This window comes from Xenopus laevis, chromosome 2L, assembly GCF_017654675.1.
Source record: "Xenopus laevis strain J_2021 chromosome 2L, Xenopus_laevis_v10.1, whole genome shotgun sequence".
Lineage (NCBI taxonomy): Eukaryota > Metazoa > Chordata > Amphibia > Anura > Pipidae > Xenopus > Xenopus laevis.
Window position 1 is genome coordinate 84,925,652 of NC_054373.1, and position 23,781 is coordinate 84,949,432.

Sequence of the window (23,781 nt, forward strand, 5' to 3'; positions counted from 1 at the left end):
CAGGAACTTTCCTTTGTCTCAGATGGTGTTAGGGCACAGAGGTAGTTAATTTTGAGTAGTCTCTAAAGCACTAGTTTCACTGTAAAGATCTGACAGCTCAGCTGGCATGCCGGAAGTTTACCCTCTTGGGACACTTTTATGAACAACCAATGTGTGATTGCCAGGACATCAGTAGTGACTTTGCAGAGGCTTGTATGTTGGCTACTGCTTCCTGGTGCTGTTAAAGATACAGAATCCAGTGCTAATGCTACTGCATGATCAGATTGCACTGGTTTGATCTTTTTACTAACCAGAACCTTATTATAGAACAAGACCCCTAGACAAGGTTCTTAATAATAACTAGCCTCACCTAGGTCAGATATTCTTGGTTAAATTTACAAATTGTGTAATTTAAGGATATACTAAAAATAGGAGATATTTTTACATCAGCGCTGCCTGATTATAAGCCCTCCAGTAGTTGTTAAACTGCAACTGTATGCATCTCAATGAAAATCAAAGTTTGTCCTGGCATTTCTAGGATAGTCTAACAGGAGCTAGAATGCCACAGGCAGGCTGTTCTTGGATATGCATATTTTTTCCCTTTATGATTTGTGCCAGGCAGTGGCATAAGTAGTTGTTACTGGGCCCCACAGCAGGGTCTGCTTCCTCTGTAGTTATGACAATGGTGCCAGGCCCAGACTGGCAATCTGTAGATTCTGGCAAATGACAGACAGGCTGGTTCGCAACTGATAGGGCCTCTAGGTACTTTAAATTCCAGTGCCTATTTTGAATCCCAGTCTGGACCTGATTGGTGCACTGGTCTTTCTATATTGGGTAGCCTCCCAATTCTTTAATGCTGCTGATCCTTCCAGCAGCTAAAATGCTCCTTTCCAACCTAGTGAGTTCTAGGTGTGAATGTAGCCCTTAGTTGTAGGCTAGAGGTATGGGCAACATTTTCTTTATCCCTTTCATATTCCTAAATTAAGTAATTGTTAACAAAAATGCACAATAACTGACAATTTCAATTTTGTTTTTATTAATGACAAGGTGTTTTCATTTTTTTCTTTTTGTTGTTTTTGTTTTTTTTTTTTACAACAGAGGTGTCTGTGAAATGACTAATCCTCCAGATTGCTTTAGCACCCCCCGTCTGGTGTAGCGTGGGGTAAATATCCCAAATATTAATAACAATATCCCATATTCACTCTGATTATAAATAACTTGCACTGAACATCTTTTAAACACCCCCATATAATTACACATAAATAAATATGTACAAAAGTCTCTCTGGTGTTCATTTGGCCGGTGAATCAGTTACCCAAAGGCATTTCCCCCAAACTTTAATTTTTTGTACTGTAAACAGTTGGACCTAGACAGAAGTAAGTGACATTTTTTTCCTCCACAGGCCCAAAAGGTTAAATAGCTAAAAGGTCACACTAACTAGCAATAAGGATGTCTACTAGGCTTAAGTAATAAAAAGAGATTTCAAAAACCTGCCAGAATGATTGTGATGTGTTTATTAGTCTGAATCAGGGCCTTGTGAAAAACAACACTAATATTTTATAATAACAAGGTCACTGTAATTCCTAATCAGAAGTCAGAATTACGAAGGAGGTAAGGGACCTATTGATTGGGTGGCTTGAAGTGGGGTAAAATAAAAGGACTTTGGGTATAATCTAAAAACACCTCTAAACACATTTACAAACACAGAAAATGATCTATGTAAGGATTTATTGTTTAACTGTGCAATATGCTGGGATGCCAAAAACAGGCTCCTCGGGCCATATAGGGGCCTTCCAAAAAATTCAGCTGCCAGCCAGTATCTTAGGCCCACTTTCGTTTTATTGGTCCTGGCTCAGCAAAATTAAGATATGTCTCACATCATTTGTTGAATTTCCTATGTAATGTGAAGTCAAAAGAAAATGGCAGTGCAAAGTTGTGACTTGCGGGTGTTCTGGGGAGTAAATATCTATTTCCACAAAACCACAATAGCACCAGTGCTGGTTTTAGATAGGACTGAAGGGTATCTCGAGGCGGAATCCTGTGTTTGAAATTGTTGTTCTAGTTCAGTATTATTCAGTTAGATAGAACTCGGGTTTCCCCTTTTCATTTTGCAGAACGTCCTCTAACACCAGCATAGCATGATGTGTTCAATGTCTGTCCTTGCACATTATGGAATTCAATTACATAAAACTGTCAATTCAGTTAATAATAATAAAATTATTTCCTAGAAAATCCAAAGAAGAATGTCTTTTCTTTTACAGAAATCCTCTTCCCTTTTCCAGCCACCTTCCATTTTGGCTTCTCTTTTACTAGTGGCTATTTCCGATGCTTAATGTCCTTTTCTGATTTGGATTCTGCTGCAGAGTGTCCGTTTCCTGTGCTACTCATGAAGATCTTGTCCATTCCTTTAAGAGATTCCAGGAGATAGTTCTGGAAAGCTGTGAGGGCAGCACATATGGCTGGCCCACCAAAGCCATGTGTGATTAGGCTGAAGTGCGTCAGGCAGCTCTGAACACCAGGCTCCAGTATGAGGGATGGACGGCTGTTCCCAAGAGGGGAGCGATCCTGGGCTAACAAGTCAGCAAACTCCTTGCAGATCTGCCTGATAAAAGAGAAGGGTTGCATATTAAAGAATAATGCTGGCGCAAAATCACTCTGCTTGCATAAACAAAAGTATTCAATTGAAATTTATGGTGATAACATACTCTTGAAATTGGGAAGTTTCCATAAATGGACTTTTAAAAGTCACAGGCACTAATAGCATAGTCCTTGGCAAATCAACCAGTAGGGACCTAAATCAGACTGTTTGTCCTTAGCTATGCATGCCACAGACTTTGGAATCTGGAAATCATTTTTCCCCCCCAAGTCCAGATTTTCTGTGCTGTTGGGAGGGGTGGAGTGAACTCAGGCATCAAAAAAATTTAGATAAGACTAAGTACTCAAATGTCTAATCTCCAAAATAAATCAGTTCCTTCCTATGACTGGCTGCATGTCCTACCAAACAGACTGCAAAGTTCAAACTCTGAGATCACTAAATTCTGCACATGGAAGCCTGTAATCCATTTTCTTTCATTCTTAACCTTTTAAGTATTAAAGACAGATCTGGAATTCAGGTAACAGGTTAAAGCATCTTAATTTATAAGAACCTTATGAACATTTGCTATGCTCATATATATACATATTCCCGACAGGATTTTGAATTTATGGAGACTGAGTGCAGAGCTGGCAATGTTGTCCATGGAAATTTTGTGCATGGGACCTTCTCATCATGGTAGACTTGAATTACATGATAGCAGACCCTCTACTCCATAATATACTTCGATTATAGAGAGGAATTTGGGTGCCAAACCTTATTCTGGTCATGAGATCTTTGACATTTGTTTATTAAAAGCAAGTACGGTCCATAAAGACTAGGGGGCAAATTCATCAAGGGTCGAATATCGAGGGTTAATTAACCCTCGATATTCGACTATGAATGAAAATCCTTCGACTTCGAATATTGAAGTCGAAGGAATTTGCGCAAATACTTTGATCGAACGATCAAAGGAATAATCGTTCAATCGAAAGATTAAATCCTTCGAAACGAACGATTCGAAGAATTTTAATCCAACAATCGAAGGATTATCCTTCGACCAAAAAAAATTAGCCAAGCCTATGGGGACCTTACATTGGGTTCGGTAGCTTTTAGGTGGCGAACTAGGGGGTCGAAGTTTTTTGTTAAAGAGACAGTACTTCGACTATCGAATGGTCGAATAGTTGAACGATTTTTAGTTCGAATCATTCGATTCGATGTCGTAGTCGAAGGTCGAAGTAGCCCATTCGATGGTCGAAGTAGCCAAAAAACACTTCGAAATTTTAAGTATTTTTTCTTCTATTCCTTCACTCAAAGTTAATGAATTGGCCCCTAGGCATCATTGGTAACTATAGAAATAAGTCAGAAAATATTTATTCACAGTAAGCATCGTAAAATAACCATTGCAAGAGAAAGATTCTAATATAAAGTCCTTTAACTTTTTCCTCTGATCATTAAAAATGGTAACTGAACTTTTTTCTAGTATTGGTTTTTAACTAAGAAAGTATCCGTTAATTTGTATGATCCTTCCAACTTTTGTCACTGGGCTACATTGTGGCTTAAGTATCAGGGAGGAAAATTCGTATTTTCACAGTGCTTCTGTAGCTGCAAGCTTCATTTGCACTATAAGTAAGGAATTATCAAAATGCTAAGATCTGTGTGATTTCAGTGCAATTAGCTAACTTGATTTAATTTGGGAAGACCAGAGACCATTAAAAAAATGTAATATCATAAAAGTGAACTACAGATATGTCACCAGTGTGACAGTCCCTTTTGAGTAGTTAAAAACATATTTTCTAAGTAATATCATGAATATGTTATGTGTTTGGTGCATTTTGTTTTGCAGAAATGTATCGTTTGATTCCAGCCAGGACACTCTGTGCAAGGAGCTGCGTGCTCTTCCCATGCACTCCAAAAACATACAGGCAGGTTAACTGGCTCCTAATAAAATTGGCCATTGTGTGTAGGTAATAGGGATTTAGATTGCAAGCTCTACGGTAGGGTTACCTTACCAGATCATTTGAAAATTCAAGGACATGTCTGGAAAACCCAGTTGGGCTGCACTGATTGCAATATAATATTTTTTTTTCTATTAGTAAGCCCTGCAACTGGCATTAGATGTGTCCCTGAATTTTCAAGCAATTTGATCAGGGCCGGACCAGGCCCTAGGCAACCTGGCCAAACAACCCCCCCCGCCATGTGCCCAACCGCGACGAAGGGGAGAGTGACGGAGGGGAGGGAGGGATGATCGAAAGGGAGGGGAGAATGATGGAGGGGTGACAGAGGAAAGGAGGGGGAGTAAGACTGAGGGGTGCAAACATGGACTAGGGGTAGGCTGAAGACAATTTTAGAGGTAGCTGCCCAGCACCCCCCTATCATTGCGCTCTAGGCAGCTGCTTCATCTGCCTACCCCTAGTTCTGGCCCTGAATCTGATAACCCTAGTCCAGGGCCAGGCCCGGATTTGTGGGAAATCCACAAAGGCCTGGGCCTAGGGTAACAGAATTTTAGGGGTAGCATGCTGCCCAGCAGCATCTGAATGGGTTCCGAAGCACTAGGGACATGTGGGAGATTTGCTAGCTCTTTAAATCTCCCTTGTGCCAATCTCCTGTCCACACCCAATGAGATAAGACTTGCTTAAAACACAATAGGCCTACCCTGGGGTATGCATTAAGAAACTTGCCTTAGGTGACAGCACCCAGAAGGAACCAGGCCACTAGGGTTGCCACCTGTCCAGTTTTTGGAGGGGCTGTCTGGGTCAAAACTGCCTGCCCACTTTTTCCAAAGAAGTTAATCCAGACAGGACTCCCACTAATTGACGTGACGTCCCTGCCCTCAGAACTTCCACCCTGTGATCTCACTGCCCCCCCTGTACGGAGTCCACTGAAATGTGGAAACCATACAGGCTACTCTGAGTAACTTTAAAAGCTGCAATTCTTCAGAATGTTGCCCCTATTGCAGATACTTCAAGTGTCCTTTCATTTATTAATGATGTATAATCCCTGTAAAGTGCTGCAGAATATATTAGCACTATATGAATAAAGGGTAGTAATAATAATAACCTAATCAATGTACATACACTGTTGTGTTTGATATCTACATGAGCCAACATAGGATGCCTGTCTGCAATAGTAACAGCATTCTGGGTATTATACAAGGTAACCAAAGTTCATTTCATACACTGTAAAGATTTTCAATCCAAATTACTGTATTATTTTTGGTGTACTTACTTTGTAGCAAGCAACATATTTTTCCTTGCATGGAGCTCTGTGGGATCAGAGTGCTGCCGGCATAGGTATTCAGCAGCAGCTTTAGCTGGGAACTCGGTTTCACAGACATAGCCGAAATCCCGTGCAAGATGTACAGCCTCACCTGATGAAAAGAATGAAAATCAGCACCATCAACATTTGCACACAGGTTTTCTAACTTGCCCCAAAGCACTGATGATAAATGCTGCGCTGTCGGTGCCCTTCACAAACATGGCAGCGACATAAATCTTCACTTGTCATTTACAACTATCCCTGTGGGATTAAGTGACTCATTAAGACTTGCTTAAAAGTATTCTCTTACACCTCAGGCTAATATACAGTATATCGATTTGCATCTGAAGTCGGAGTTGGCCTGTAGCAACCCAGTTCAAGGCAATGCTTTTGCCCTATGTGAAACCTGTGCTGTGGTGACTAGACTAGACTAACAGACTAGAAATATGTGGGCCCAGGTGCACGAATTGTTTTAGGATTTAATTCCCTATATATCATTGTGGAAAACCTTGCAAGAATTCTGCTACTATAACTTACTGCTCACTTTCAGTGGTTTTGTTTGCTTAACCTCAAATAGAATAAACAAAATAATATATTGTTATTATATAACATATAATCTCATTATAGATGCTACTATATAATTAATTTTAATTGAATGTCCTAATAGGGTGGAAATGTGGTCCACTGAACATAGCAACCATTCAGACATTTTACCGCATCTACTGTATATACAGTATTCATTCATTTCTATACGTTGTAGCCTAATCGAAGAGATATAGGATCCGTTATCCAGAAACCCATTATCCAGGAAGCTCTGACTTACAGGAAGGCAGTCTCCCATAGACTCCATTTTAATCAAATAATTTAGATTTTTAAAACTGAATTTCTTTTTCTCTATAATAATAAAACAGTATTGTACTTGATTTCAACTAAGATATAATTAATTCTTATTATTGGCAAAACTATTGGGTTTATTTCATGTTTAAATTAATTTTAAGTAGACTTGGGGGTTATTTATCAAGGGTAGAGTTTGTGCGGTTTGTGAGCTTTTTTTTTTCTACCCTGAATAAACTCACAACTCAAACGTTTGCTAATTAACGAAAAACCCGAAAGTAAAAATCTAGATCAAAGCAATCAGGGGGGACAAAAAGAATCATAGAATTGATTGAGTTATCTGCGAAAAAAAACTCAAATTGCTCGCAAACCACGCTAAAACCCCAAATATCACGAAGGCTAAAATCATCTTCAAATGGTTCAAGGGACCTCTGCCATTGACTTCTACATGACCTCAACAGGTTTTAACTGGAGTATTTTCTATTTCTGGCTTCGGGAATAATAAATCTTAAAGAAAATCGAGTTTTATTTTACTGATACTAACCTCGAAAAAGTCAAATTTTTCTGGAAAAACACAAACAGACCTTCAATAAATAACACCCTTAATGTAGGGAGATCCAAATTAAGGAAATTATCCCTTATCCAGAAAACCCCAGGTACCGAACCATTCTGGATAATTGTACCTGATTGACTTTTAAGGGTAACTGAACAGGTGAATTTTAAATAAACAAGTACTTTATGTTCAGCAGCTTGAACTCAAGTACTGTAGTATTAAAAAGAGAGAGGTAACAGGGCAAAACACTTCCTCCAACTGCTGAAAAATAGCACAGTTAACTATCACAGTATGAAGGCTTTTCAGTACAGAGGTAATTCTGCTGGAATTGCATTTTTACCCTATACATGTAATGGAACAAAGAGGTCTGACTTATTTGTTAGTGAACACAATCTGAAAGTTATGAAAATAACCATCCATTCAGGACTAAACTTTAATAGCAGATGGTGCACCAGGCATTTAATGATGATGATGACGATGATAGTACTATTTTTCTTGGCTTTCATACCATTACAGACACAATGACTTGTTTACAAATATAGGTGTTATATTTCATCACCATATCAACTTTATTTTATAGTAGGTTCTTCAAACCTAACTGCTACTGCCATTTCACTACACCTATTGATTGAATATGTTCATAAATAAGCCTTGTTGTTTGCCCCTGGTCTATTAACCCACAGCAACAACATCAGTAACTGCTACCTCCTGTTGGATACTGGGGCAATTCCAATAAACATTGGGTCAATCATTTAAACTGGGTGACAGAGCAGATAAATAATAAGGTCTATGGAACCTAGGCACTGTGCTGATTGTTATTTATTCTAACAACAACGCAGATAAAATGAAAATAAGTACCGCACAAAGAGTGCGTGCTGTTTTTTTCTTTACAACCTGAGTTTTGTGGCAACAGGAGAACAACCATTATTTGTATTATTATGAATGTGTATTATTCAGTTTTATCTCTATTTCCTTTTTCACAAAGCAGCAGCAAACCCTTGATTAATTCCAGTTCTGCACATTAGCCTAAGGCAACAGCATTTGCATAAATGTCGACTAAGAGAGAACACATTTTCTTTTAGTACCACAAACTGCCGGTATTAGGAAAACTTGGTAAAAAAAAAAAGAATGCCTCTACAGTACAGCTTGCATTTCTTACCATGGACGGCTAGCACAAAGAGTGACTGATTTGGGAAACAGGGGATGGTAGACCCACCATTGGTAGACCCCAATACAACATACATATTCAGATGGTGAGAAGTGAGGCAATATGATCAAAATCAGACTACCAAAAATGGATACATAGCCAGTTTTAAGTATAAAGATTACATTATAATAACTGGAAATGTTGTATATAATGTCAAATCCAGCAAGTGCGAAAATACTTCTCTATGCAAGTGTCTAACCTTCCTGCATGCACTCTGCAAGATTAGCTCTTCCCTAACAATTTCTGCTCTCTGATTCAGAAGAGTGGACGTAATATATAGGTATCTTATTGTTTCAAAGGGGACGTATAGCCAGTAAATGTTGTTAGCACAAACATTTATGGTGCAAAACATACATATACCAATCAAATTAACCACTATTTTGTACCAATGTGGGGGGAATAATTATTGCCTCTATCACAGACACAGCAAAAAAAAGATTGCTACTTACTGTCTTTATCAACCACTTTTGGAAATAGGTGGTAATCCCAGTCCAGTAATCACATTTAATTATGGGGTCTGATGTGCTGACAGAATCATAGGGGGTTCTGCCAGTGACTGAAAAAGACCACCTACAGTATTGATAGCATTTATTATAAACTCACATCCTACTGCATTGGAAGTTCCTGCTTGCATATTTTCCTGCTTTTTTACAGTAATGTTACACTAATCCTCCCCCCCTAAAGACAGTAGTCTAAAATCCATTTGTTTTAAGATGACAGTTATCTTTATATCGGTTAAGGATAAAAATATAAAACAGTTTTCATTTAAAGTGTGGCACTCCTAAACATATAATATTATTACTAAGCTACCAAAATGTCACAAATATGTACATAGCAAACCTATATGAGCAGTACAAATAGGATTCTGTGCTTTGATAAACCCCTGGTAATGCCCTTGCCAAAAGCACTCACCTTCCACCAGTGATGTCAACAGGGTCACGTTTGCTGCTTTGCGCCTCCCCGCTGGTAAATTCAGTCCAATCTTTTCTAACCGTTCTCGAAGACAACGTCCACCATTCTTTGACTTTGCCCTTTAAGGATGCAAATTATAGAAATACTGTCAAATCTGAACTTGGAAATTTCTTTAAGTATGAACAGGGTAAGCTTTACTAATTAGATCCCACTCAGTATGTTATTGGCTTATATTAAAGGCATACATAGTCATCTTTAACTCTTTTAGGAGCCATCATTGTCATTTAAACACATTGCTCTTGTTAGATTTGGCCCTTGACATGTCACAGCCATAGACACTGCTGAAGTTTTTAATTGCTGACCTCCTGAGAACGCCTCCGAGAAGAGATGCATTGAGACACTCCGGAGGTGAAAGACGCCTTTGAACCTCTCCCACTGTCACTTTGTACTTTGAAGTGGAACTCAAGAGGGACAGACGTCCAGGGACTGAGCAGAAAACTTCGTTTGGATTAGATACACCACCGATAAGGCTTTCTTTATTCATGGATAGGGCGGACATCATGCTGCTATTGTTCTTTGATGAAATGGGAACTAGTAGGGCAAAGGAGAAACACAAAATATGAGGATGAAATACAGGAGAAAAGATGGGAGAGGGTGGAAAGAATAAAAAAATGTCCATTTAGCATCATATATATGCAGTAGTACCAAACAGTCAAGTCAAAGCTGCTCAAGAGTAAGAGGCTATGATACCTGTCTAAATACTGGTTTAGAAATTCAACTCTACTTTAGGCAGAGAAGAAATCCGCCTTGAGACCCCAGCCCCATGAAAAACCTTCCACAAATAATGTTTAACAGTTGTTAAATGCTTTAGTATGTACATCAGGGATATCCAACATGTGGCCACTGAACAACAACCCCAATCCGAAATCAGGCAAGAACCACATTGAAAGTAAACATGATCCTAGACCTAGTCCATCAGGGCCACTGTGTCATGCAATAGTTGGTGGGGGCCAAACAACACTAGCAATCTAATATGTCAAAGATCCTATCATTTGGCACCTTACCAAACTAGCAATGGAGGTTGGAGAGGCAGTGTCAAAAGGGTGTGAATAAAGAAATAAGCCTATATATCCGTTAACATTTCCTTGTGTGGCTCATGTATAAAATACAGCAGGCAAAGTCTTTTTTCTGTAAATTTCATACCATGATTAAACATAACATAAAATGGTCTCTCTGGTCTTGCATTGTACATGTTGAACCTACCATGCTCCCCTCTATAGAGAATACATGCACTTTGGTACTTCACTCTCATATTAAAAACTGCAGCTATACACAAACCAAAGTTCTGTGCACAATAAGTTATGACCTCACACTCCTGCCAATTAATATATCATATTTTTTCTCAGTTTAATCAGAGAATAATCATTTAATCAAGGCATCCTGTTTAATTACAGCAGTTTTGTTTGCATTTCATGAATGAATGGTTTAGCAATAATATAGTTAAGGGCCGCTATTTATTCAAGAACATATTGCACCCAGTTACTCACAAGTTGGTATCAATTTGCACACAGGGATTTCGGGTAGTTTCCAAGCAGGTCTGTAATTACTGATTAAATTCTATTTAGGCACATAGGGGGTCCCTTTGGAAGGAAAAGGTGAAAGATTATTGAAGCAGAACTTCTTTTTATAAATTATCAATTGTCCCTCTTGCTTCCAACTCCCTTTTCCTGCCACAAAGGACGATTACTCGGTGTCATGCATTGTACTTTATTATGTATACATATATGAATATTATATATATATATATATATATATATATATATATATATATATATATATATATATAAAACAAGGGAAAGTTGTGCTCACCACTAATTTTTAAAAACATTAGGCGGGCGTGCAATGAGGCTGTGACCACAAAATACATATAGACAAATACAAGAGGTCCTCTGCACTCAACCCATTATCAATATATTTAAGACAGAGATATTTTGTGTATACTGCTACTGAAAAATGCCTTACCCTTTAAACAAAACAGGGATTGTTTGTCCAATATATTGCAATATATTTAAGCTGGCCAACTACGTCAAAGTCATTCCATATCTGGTCAGTCCTACCCTTAAATTTCATCTGATTCATTAAGAATTCAATTGCTTAATTATATGTTTTACAAAGGGACTAAGTTTTACCTGCAACTTACTAGCTGCTTTCAAAGTAAAACTCCCAAACTTGGCTGCCCTTTTATTAGACACCAGCGGGATCACCTGATTATAGTTGGGAAGGGTGGGAGCTACAACATATATATATATATATATATATATATATATATATATATATATATATATATATATATATATATATATATATATACACTAAAGACCTGGGGTTTTACGATAAGGAGTATTTTTGTAATTTGGATCACCATACTTTAAATCTGCAGAAAATTAATTTAAACATTACATAGAATAATTTTGCCTCCAATAAGGATTAATGGTACCTTAGTTAGGGTCATGTAAAAGGTACTATTTTATTAATACAGAAAGAAAGGACATTTTTCTTTAAAAATATTGAATTATTTAATTAAAATAAACTCTCTGGGACTCTATAGGAGATGACCTTCCTGTAATTTGGAGCTTTCTAAATAAAGAGATTTTGGACAATGTATAAATGTGTGCGTGTGTGTGAGTGCGTCATTTAAAATAGAGGATCTTTAAGCAGGCTCCCAGATTTAATATGGGACTTCTATTTAGTATATGCATATACAACAATGGGGTCAATTTTTAACAAAATAAAAAGATCTGTACAAAACCTTGTCATACTATGGATGGATGCTAAATATTCTAATATATTCTGCAGAAAAATATGGTACATAATAAACAAAATATTGTGTATACATTGCTACATAGCAGGCCCCTTTTGAGAATTTGTGGTACCTAGTTAAAACCCCTTGCCTTTACTCCTAATAAATGCATATTTAATCTTGGTCTCTTGCTGCAAAAGAAGTATTGCTAAACCGTCTTGCCTGACAAACAAAGTACAGTCTTGCTTCATGAAACGGTTAATACCAAGCAGACAGGCGAATGAGGATGATGCAAGAACAATATGTCAATGGATAAGCCAAAAGCTAAATTACCCTGTCAATTATAGGGTCTGCAGGTGAATCACTGTGGGCATGTAACCATCAGGTAACAAGAAAAAAACAAGTCCCTGGAAAGCATTAGGATTCCAGCAACTGTTTTCATTAATAAAAGCTGTATGTTACAGCACACTGATGAAAACTAGTAAATATATACTAGTAAATATATATATGTCCTGTTTACTTAAAACATACAGTGATGACCCCTAGGATTTGATCCTTAAGGTATGAAATCAGACAGCTTCTGGAAGGTCCAGGCTAACATGAACTTAATAATTTGATAACTGTTACAAAACATTTTTTAGAAAAATCTTTCTTTCAATGTTATTTGTTCTTTCGTCTTTTCATTCTTTTAAGTATTGTAGCAGATTAGCTGATAACTGCTGCTACCCCACTGTAAAATATATATAGAATATGTATAGACATGTTTAACCCTTTTTTAAATAGAATATAACTATATTAGGCTAACTGTACAAAGTGCAACGTCTTTGTAGATAACACGTTGTCTAATTCTGGGCAGTGTCATTCTGTGGCTACTAAAGCAAATAAAGTTCTGTCTTGCATAAAAAAGGGCATTAACTCAAGGGATGAAAACATAATTATGCCTCTTTATAGGTCCCTGGTAAGGCCTCATCTGGAGTATGCAGTTCAGTTTTGGACTCCAGTCCTTAAGAGGGATATAAATGAGCTGGAGAGAGTGCAGAGACGTGCAACTAAATTGGTTAGAGGGACGGAAGACTTAAAGTATGAGGGTAGACTGTCAAGGTTGGGGTTGTTTTCTCTGGAAAAAAGGCGCTTGCGAGGGGACATGATTACACTTTACAAGTACATTAGAGGACATTATAGACAAATGGCAGGGGACCTTTTTACCCATAAAGTGGATCACCGTACCAGAGGCCACCCCTTTAGACTAGAAGAAAAGAACTTTCATTTGAAGCAACGTAGAGGGTTCTTCACAGTCAGGACAGTGAGGTTGTGGAATGCACTGCCGGGTGATGTTGTGATGGCTGATTCAGTTAATGCCTTTAAGAATGGCTTGGATGATTTTTTGGACAGACATAATATTAAAGGCTATTGTGATACTAAACTCTATAGTTAATATAGGTATGGGTATATAGAATTTTAATTAAAAGTAGGGAGGGGTGTGTGTATGGATGCTGGGTTTTCATTTGGAGGGGTTGAACTTGATGGACTTTGTCTTTTTTCAACCCAATTTAACTATGTAACTATGTCTGATGTCTCCCATTGAGTTGATTGTGAAACACCTGATAGCACCTGTGTTAGAGCTTTACAGCTTGAAAACTCCCACTGTCGCATATACCATTTAACTCAACGGGAGAAAACAGGATACCATTTCAGACAGACAGCTGAAAAAATCCATGCTAAAATCCGCCAATAGACTTGGAATTCACAAAGGAGTTCTACGACCATTTAAAAGCGTAAAGCTGCAGGCCAAGTGCTTTGATGCAGACCAAAGAACGAAAAGGTGACAGATATTTCATATATAATAATGTTTCTTTCAAAGCAGTTGCAGGCCTACTTATACAGGTCACAGAACTCTAACACCTAATGACCCTGACACCTGCAATTGATATAGCACTTTAAAAAGTCAGGAAATGGAATGTCTGCTGTGGAATGTTATACTTGAACAGTTGTGATGTCACAACAAGTTGACTGTCACTGTATCTAATAGCAGTTGAAAAAACAAATGCAAAAGAAATGCAAAATATATTGTATGTATATATATGTATATATATATATATATATATATATAGGTATATATATATATATATATATATATATTCTTGATTTATTTTTGGTACATATTGTTATTTATCTATCGTTAATATAGATTTCAATAATGTATGGACACTTCCTGTAAATCTCTTTAAACACAGTTGGTTGTATTAGTTGCATAAAGCTTGATAAAGGGCATGTAACTCGCCTGAAACATCGCTAATGTGATAGGTTAAAGTGTGGATATCACTGACGTGCTTCCATCACTACACCATATATAATCATATCTTATTAAAAATGCTTTTGTAGGTTAAATAGTAAAACATATACCAAATACTCTCAAACAGAGGCAGGTAGTATGTTTACCTTTTCATTTCCCAAATAAAAAGAAAGTTATTCATGTCTATGGTATATTTTACTGTAACTGAAAAGGGTTGTTTCCTCACCTTTTTTTTTAGATTGTACACTCTTTTGAACAGGGCTCTTTTTACCTTTTGTATTCCACTTGTACTTTATATGTTGATATATTATAAATAGGTGTAAATAATAATAGAAATAATAATACAGTGTAAAGACAGTGATATAGATTGCATATAGTCAAAGAACTGCTATAAAGTACTGCTTTCCATGAGGTTTATTAAAGGGGACCTGACACCCAGACATAAAAAGCTGTATAATAAAAGTCCTCTTCAAATTAAACATGAAACCCAAATTCTTTTTTTTTAATAAAACATCCATGCCTGTTATAAATTAATTTAAAAATTTAGCTGTCAATCATATATTGCTTGCTCCTCCTCTATGCTTTAGGCATAGAGGTAGGGCAGGTAATTACATTCACTTTCCATTTCCTAGGTGTCAGTTCACTCCTCACATTTCTCCTCCCTCCTAATCATCTAATTGTGTAACCAGTGCATGGGCATGGCCCCCATTTCTGGCGCATAAACATGATTTTGGCATGATACGCAAAGCGGGCTTTAATAAGTGTCTACAAAATGGCAGCTGCCTGCTGTGATTGTGAATTTCAAGACTAAAAGAAACAAGATTTAAATAATTTTATAGCATAACTGAAGTTTATTTTGCTTCGCTAACTTCATAAAATAGGATTTAGAATTATTTCTTAGGGTGACAGGTCCCCTTTAAGAACAAAGGAAACTCTACTCCTGCAATGTCTTGGCCAGTCACAGTATATGACAGCCAGTTGGCCTCTGAGCCCAGCATGAGTTTATACAGAAATATTCTGCAGAATAGTCAAATTATTTTCTTTCTGTTACAGCATTGCCTTTTTCATTCTTTCTATTGCTCCGTCAGGAATGTTATTCAATTAAAAAAAAATAAGAGCAAGATGTATCTTTTAAACAAGTCATAACCCGTGAGTCAGTAACATTTAACTGCATACTTTGTATAATGAAACTGACTCTGACTTGTGGCTTTGAAGTGTCGGATTAGGCCCTGATTGGGCACAAAAAGCGATAAAATTTAAAAAAAAGCGTACATTCCCTTTTATGGTAAAAAAATAATGTTAAATTGTAAGATTCATGTTTTCTGTTATGTTTTCATAGACAGTAGTAAAAATTAAATCAATGGAAACTGCTCTTCTTAATAGGATCCCCAGTTGCTTCTGTGGAAGTGTAAGGGATGCCTGATGAATTGTATTCGGTACATGTCATCAGAGTAAATAATTGTTTTGAGAAAGAAATCTTCCCAACCATATTACAGATAGAATGCAACGGATCTACTCAGGTTAAATGAGACTTCCAGTTCAAGATGTTGAATGAAATGTCATTGTATATTAATTGACAGGGATTTAATATGTCGCGTTGATGTGTCAGTAGTATCTCTTTAACAGACAATTTGTTTTAATGTACAGGTATGGGATCTGTTATCCAGAAAGCTCTGAATTACAGACAAGCTGTCCCATTTTATCCAAATAATTCCAATTTATGATTTCCATTTTCTCTGTAATAATAAATAATAACCTGGTACTTGATCCAAAATAAGATATAATTAATCCTTATTGAAAGCAAAACCAGCCTATTGGATTTATTTAATGTTTACATAATATTATAGTAGACTTAAGGTATGAAGATCCAAAATAGAGAAAGATATGTTATCTGGAAATCCCCAGTTCCCAAGCATTTTGGATAACAGGCCCCATACCTGTATTCTTGATTCTAAGCTCTTATGTGCAGAACCCTGTGATAATTCATTTTGGTTTATTCAGTTGAATTCAGTATAGAGCTGCAGAAAATCTTTCCATTTCAAAATATGAACCATAATACTAATCCCTGTATTGCTCCTGTTGGGGTTTTTGAGTTGACAGAGCAGAAAAGGAAACCAACTTGCAATGCCCTTAAAGGCAGGCAGAGGAAAAAATATGTATGTGCCAATGTGATCCAATCCCAAAAAATACAGCAGTTTTACAAAGCTTCCCTAACATTGTTTATGGCAGCTCTGTGCTTCAAATTTATTGCCACAACGTATTAATGATATGAACACACTTGCCTGATTATACTACTTGAATTCTTTCGGCAGTATCTGTGGCTTACTAAGTGTTCTAACAGTTATGCCACATAGCACTCATTAACTTTGTACAGGTATGTGAAAATTATGTAGGAAAGCATGTATTATTAATAGGGATGTAGCGAACGTCGGAAAAAAAGTTCGCGAACATATTCGCGAACTTCCGCAAAAATGCGAGCGGTTCGCGAATGGTTCGCGAACCCCATAGACTTCAATGGGAAGGCGAACTTTAACATCTAGAAAAGACATTTCTGGCCAGAAAAATGATTTTAAAGTTGTTTAAAGGGTGCAACGACCTGGACAGTGGCATGCCAGAGGGGGATCAAGGGCAAATATGTTTCTAAAAAATCCATTGTTGACACAGCGCTGCGTTTTGTGCTGTAAAGGGCAGAAATCACACTACGTCACTCAGGTGGTGTTTCTGGAGACGGTATTATTATTGATATTTAGACAGAATGTGAAAAAGCTCACACAGCTAGGTGGCAGTGGTTTGAAGAACAGATGCAGATGAGAGATCAGCAGCAGGACAGACAGCTGCCCACAGCAGCTACATACAGAGCACTGCAGTAGAAGGTAGATTACTAGCCAGCAAAGCTACCTAAGCTTAAATGTCCCTCAAACCCCTGCAGACTTCTGTCCCTCCAATAACAGAGCAGTATCAAAACGATTACTAGCCAGCAAACTTTCAACTGTCCCTGAAATCACTAACAGGCAGCAGCTCTCTCCCTACACTATCTCTTCAGCACACACAGGCAGAGTGAAAAAACGCTGCAGGGCTTCGGTTTTTATAGGGAAGGGGAGTGGTCCAGGGGAGAGCTTCCTGATTGGCTGCCATGTACCTGCTGGTCTGGGGTGAGAGGGCAAAAAAAAGCGCCAACAATGGCGAACCCAAAATGGCGAACGTCGCGCGACGTTCGCGAACTTCCGGCGAGCGCGAACACCCGATGTTCGCGCGAACAAGTTCGCCGGCGAACAGTTCGCGACATCTCTAATTATTAACCCTTAAATCTGCTAGTTCTTTAGTAGTTAAAATTCCATTGTAAAATAACTCTAGATGGGACATGCACATGTGTGTGTAAACACAAACAATGTGTAGCCATAGCAATTTAGTAATAGTTTTCATGATAATCCTTAAGCAACAAAACCATCCCAAGGGTCTTTGAGAGGTTATGCTTGATATGGACAGTCTATGGATTATCTGTTGTAGCAAAACAAAAGCCAGAGACCAAAGATTGCATTGTAAAACAGTACTTACATGCAGTCAATTATAAGCAAGAAAGAACCATTATTAGTCAGCACTTATCTAATCTCCAAAACCCCTAAATTTTAGGGAACCAATAGGTTTAGAGAACAGTTTAACAAATCCTTTAGGTTTAATTTGTTTCTATTAATTATGCGTGTCTTTAAATGCCATGTCTTAAAAACCCAGAGAACAGACTGGTTTATAATAAATGACAGACGTTGCAGACTACATGGGCAAGTCAGTCACCTGACACCAGGAAGCAGAACATTTAAAGTTGGAGCAACAGGGTTGCATACTGTTCCATAAAACATTGCGTGAAAGTACCACTGGGACCCACCCCTCATTCATCCCATGTTTAAAAGGGAAAAAAAATGTGAAAAACTACTCAGCATAAGGTGAAATAGCTTGTCATACCTGGGATTCTAATCCTGCACTGTGGCCCAGGGGGCACTTGCTAAACCACTGTGAAGATTCAATTTCATAATAAAAGTAGCACACCCAGCCATGTGGCTGGTATACATATCACTTTATTAAGGGCTTTGCCCAAAACATGTCGTGAAATAAAACTTTTTGCAGTAAATCTGCAAGTGTCTGGCTTCACTTATACCAATATATTTGCCTTCTATGGACAAAGGCAGGGCAGAAGCCACGTAAAAGGCAAAACTTGGAACCAGTTATTTATACAGACATGTGGCATATACCAATAGGGTTTGAGCCATAAATGCCCATTATATTCATAGGTACACATGGCACAAAATACGATGACACCTTATTTCTTACCCGCCCACATAATACCACACTGTCCTACCCATATGCTAGTATGAGATGAACAGAGTTCTATGCAGATTTAACAATATGAATACGTGCTGGGAAAAAAATGTACAGACCAGGGAAAAACCACATTATATAGCCGCAAACACAAGTCTTGAGCTCTGCCGCCTTGATAAACGGCATTGAAAATGCCAATATTATAATTATAATCTTGTGCTCAGACATCTACACACCTAGCTAAAGATGCAGTATAGGCTTTATCTTTATTACTACATCCTGATGTCTGCCCCGATGCATGAAAAAAAATACAAAAAGCCCTTTTCTGCTTCTGATAATTGCTTCCAGATCCATAAACCAATTAAACACTTTATAAAGGAAGTTTAAAGCCTCGAAAACATATACACACATGCAGAGCTCACACAATGCTCTCTAGCTGGTTCCATTTACACACACCATTTAAGAGGATTTTTGCCCTGTTAGACTAACATACCCTTCTGCAATCCTCAGTTTGATATATATATTTAGGAAGCCATCTCTCTTTGATCGCAGGGGAATGTTCCTCCCAGATAGGATCTAGGAATCTTGCCCCAGACGCTGCTAAGACTACAGACAGAGAATGGCTTGTCATTGGGGAAAGAAAAATCCCAGATTTATGAGTAGGAAAACTCAGAATTGAAACCGATTGTTTAAATTACCTTCAGACTGTTATTTAGGATTTATTTTGTTCATTTGTTTCTATAAATTCTATTTTTAATACAAAACTCTAAGAGTTAGTGAGTGTTTAAAAAGTATACATACAATGGTATGAGGTGTTTCTCTACCATGTTAATCCTGGACAGATTTTTTTTTTTTAACCAATGCAAATTTAAAAAAAAATGTGTCAGAAAACTAGAATTCTAAAAAAAAAAATTCAAAATTTACTGTCGCTCCACATTTACATGAAAATATCCTTTCTCTAGATGGCGTTTATTAGATAAATAAATACTGTTCCCATAACTGGCAGAATAATATGCACTGAGTATAAGATATAGAGAACATGGCTGTTTCTCAAGCAGGGTTATTCTGCCAAATGTTTTATACAACATAGCTCAGCTCAAGAAGCAAGAGCCACGTGGGCAATTTTAGTTGTAGCCTCTCTGAGAACTGAATTCTCTTTCCTTGAACTACAACCATCTTCTTAAGTATCTTGTCAAAATGCGACTCACAGAATAAACCAATTTTGCAGCTAACTTTTTTATAGGAGTAGTGTCCCCTTTTTAAAAGATTCAAAGGCATAGAAGAGGCCTGTGACCTTATAAAGTGTGAGTTTTTTTTAGACAGGTTGGATCAAATAATTTCTTATACACAAGAACCATGAATATCTTGTCATTTATATGCTTATTAATGGTGCTTAGTGTTGTCATTCGTTTTAATGAGTACATGTGATATAATACATTAGTCTCCTGCTTCAGAGTCATGTGTATAATTAGATACAGGTAATTTACAGGTTGTTCATGGATTATGTGTATTCTATGTTGAATAAATGTAAGCAGACAGATTTCCTGCTTTGGTGTCACTTCTGGAAACCAGTGGTTGCAGGGGCAGATCTTTAGAAACCTGTACCTTCTGGGGGGCACTGACTGATAAGCAGAGCCCTAAAATGATATTGTTATTGGGTGCAGTATATTTAGTAGGGATGCACCGAATCCACTATTTTGGATTCGGCCGAACCTCTGAATCCTTTGCAAAAGATTCGGCCGAATACCGAACCAAATCCGAACCCTAATTTGCATATGCATATGCAAATTAGGGGTGGGAATGGGAAAACATTTTTTTACTTCTTTGTTTTGTGACAAAAAGTCACATGATTTCTCTCCCCGCCCCTAATTTGCATATGCAAATTAGGATTCGGATTCGGTTCGGCCTGGCAGAAGGATTCGGCCGAATCCAAATCCTGCTGAAAAAGGCCGAATCCTGGCCGAATCCCAAACCAAATCCTGGATTCGGTGCATACCTAATATTTAGTGACTCCAGTGTGTTACGGACATCAGTGGAAATATTAGATGTAGGCCATGCTGAAAAAAGTGGAAATACTAGAGGCAAGCCATACAGAGAAGCTGTGGAAGTACTAGAGGTAGGTCATTTTAAGAATTAGTGGAAATAGGCCATATTTAGAAGCTGGAAACATAAATGTAGGCCATACTGAGAAAATGTTGAAATATTAGAGGTAGCCTATAATGACCATACTAAGTGGTGGAAGAACTAGTGGTAGGCCATACTAAGAAACTATTGGCAATGGAAACACTAGAGGTAGGCCATACTGAGAAGCAATGTAAGTACTAATGATTGGCCATACTGAGAAGCACGATAATTACTACAAATAGGACATTCTGAGAAAAAAGCATGACCCTCAATGCATTTTTTAAGACATAAGTCATCTGGTTTTCATATGAACTTCACATTTTTTCTGTCAGAGTCTTAGACATTCCGACACAGAAAATCTGCCCTCGAAACATACTCTTCTCTACAACTCCAATGTTATTGGGCTGTTCTTTTTTTGTTTATGACATTCAGCACCAATGCCTGTAGCAATAAGAAGCAATGTTAGGAGCTTTGAATGGTGTTTCCCAGTCAGTTTCATACAAAACTGGTTTGTGACCAGACCTGCCCAGCATTAGAAATATCAGTTTTCAGTTAAGACTGCAAAAGTAGAACTATATATATTTTAATGCACACAATTAATCAGTCAAATCCTGCTAAACCTTTCCAAATGGTTTGAAAGTCTATGTGAAGAACAAATCAATGCATCCTTCATTCTTATTCTACACTTCCAGGATATATAGAGAAGGAAGTGTTTGATGCAATTCACATATACTGTGTATCTACTGGTGCATGTAACCAAATGAACTCTGTTCCAAAGACATCTCTGTTCTAAGTGCATTTTTTAAACTATGTTAGAACAAGCAGGGTCTCAACTACAGTAGAAGCAGACCCTGTTGCTGCAAGGGGGGCCCAGGAGGCCCTAATTCAGATGCAGTTTCTATAAATATTGGCAAAACAGGTTAACCTCTAGACATTTTGGGGGCCTGAAAAATAATTTGCTGTTGGGCCCAGTAAGATCTAGTTCTCTCTCCCCCAAGCCCTGCCATTGCACAACTAATGGTTGCAAGTGCACATTTCATTTGGATCAAAAGTAGCAACTGATATTATAGCCTGGCCTAGAGATTTTTATTTTTGCACAGACTGCTTTATTTTCTTTATTAATCCTTTAGACCTAACCTTATTCGATCTAGTTAATCAAGAGTTAATATCCTTAGCCTTTCTTGTTTTTTTTCTGCCTCTTTCCCCCCTTCATTTTAGCATCTTCTAATCACCCCTCTGGAAGTCCTTAGCTGTGACATTGTTAGCGGTTTATGAGGCAGTAAATGCAAAGGGAACAGAAGGGAGGATTTTGGGATATGAGGCCGGTCTCCAGTAATTAGTTTTAATAGGAAAATCCGGGACTCTGTGAGAGGCCGGAGGTTTGATCATGGGGCTGAGCAGGAAATTGAAGCAGACAGTACAGATTGGAAAAGTATTCCCTAAAATACTGCCCCTGTAAGAACACAGCAGGGGGTGAGCCAGGTGTACATCAACAATAACTACTATGTTATTTGTTTGTGAGTTTGTTCTTATCAATCATATCATATCTCATGCCTGACTTTTGTACAGTGGAATCCCAACCAATGAGCTTTCATGGCCTGCCTGAATTCTTGCCAGTCACATTTACCTGATTATCATAGTTATGTAAGAATATTTTCTGTGATTGTTTCCTGTTTTCCTACAGTTACATTCTTTCTATATAATGAAATTATGCTGTGGATTTTTTTAAAGCCAATTTAACAGTTAATTTAGATCGTGTTTGGGTCTTTGTGCAGGTGCAGATTTCAAATAATAACAGTTCTATTAACGTCAGAAGATAGACTGTATTTCCTAGCCATGATTATGTATGCATTCTTACACAATTCAAAAACATACAATTTGCCTAGATTAATATAGAATGTTGACCAGTAAAAAAGTATGTGTTTAAAGGAATTTGAGATAAATCAAAAAAACACAAAAGCTAACAAATATGGGGAAAAATATTTTTTTTACAGTAACCCAGATACTGAATTCATCTATGCGGTGTTTTCCAGTTCAGCAACTTCTTGGAGATCACACCACCATGTTGTCTTTGTGAACGTACAAAATGATTATTGTGAATAAAAATTAAAACAAAAAAAAAAATAACAAAGAAGATGCATTTATCATAATCAAACCAGCTTCTTTGCAGACAAAAAAAAAGATACAATTTGCCTGCCAGGTGAAGTAATATATCAGGAGAAAAGTTAAAATCATAACTTAGTAAATCTGGAACTTTAATCTTTTTCAGATTCTCCCCCAAGCAAAACTGAAGGGAAAAAAAACGGTGAATTGTATACATGTCAGAAAACACGTATCCTGGCGGATATTTTACAATATGAAATACTTTGAGTATATAACTCATTTCTGAAGCAAAACTTGATCCAATTTTTGTGAAAAACGAGCCTTGTTCTGAGTTCGTTGAATATGCCACAAGGTATGTCTCTTGCCTCATGGATAAACCACACCAAGAAAGGCAGCAAATTTCTGCTAAGGAAAACCTCTGCTTTCTCGTGCCTTTTCTGTAAAATTGTCAGTGGGACAGTTTTGTTTGAAGTGACCACTCCCGGCACCTGAGAGCTGCCTTCTCTCTCCCACCATGCCTAGCAAACTTCCCTTTTTGTGAACTACAAGCCCCAGCATTCCCTAACAGCCTGCATCAGCCCAGCCATCATAGCTGCAGAAGGGAAGAGGAAAAGCAGCATTTCGCTAGTAACATTACTTAACTATGAGAGATGACATTTCATTTTCACAGACTGAAAGTAACACATATAAATAAATTCTCACTTATGGGGATTATGGGAACATTTCTGAAACACTAAATAAAAAGTTAAGAAAAAAAAACCCAACAAACCTTGGAAAGTAATACAGGGCCGCAGGGATAAGTTGAGGACATAGACAGCTGCATAATTAGCACCAC

General features: G+C 37.6%; 1 protein-coding gene across 1 annotated transcript in view; it reads right to left on the bottom strand.

The window, feature by feature from the left end:
• Nucleotides 1–992: 992 nt before the first annotated feature.
• Nucleotides 993–23,781, bottom strand: part of tfap2e.L (transcription factor AP-2 epsilon L homeolog) — a 28,509-nt gene continuing 5,720 nt past the window's right edge. Inside the window, 4 exon segments of the mRNA NM_001096489.1 lie at nt 993–2,581; nt 5,780–5,921; nt 9,316–9,434; nt 9,678–9,906. Of these exon segments, the coding sequence (NP_001089958.1) occupies nt 2,296–2,581; nt 5,780–5,921; nt 9,316–9,434; nt 9,678–9,906 (776 nt within the window). The 3' untranslated portion in view covers nt 993–2,295.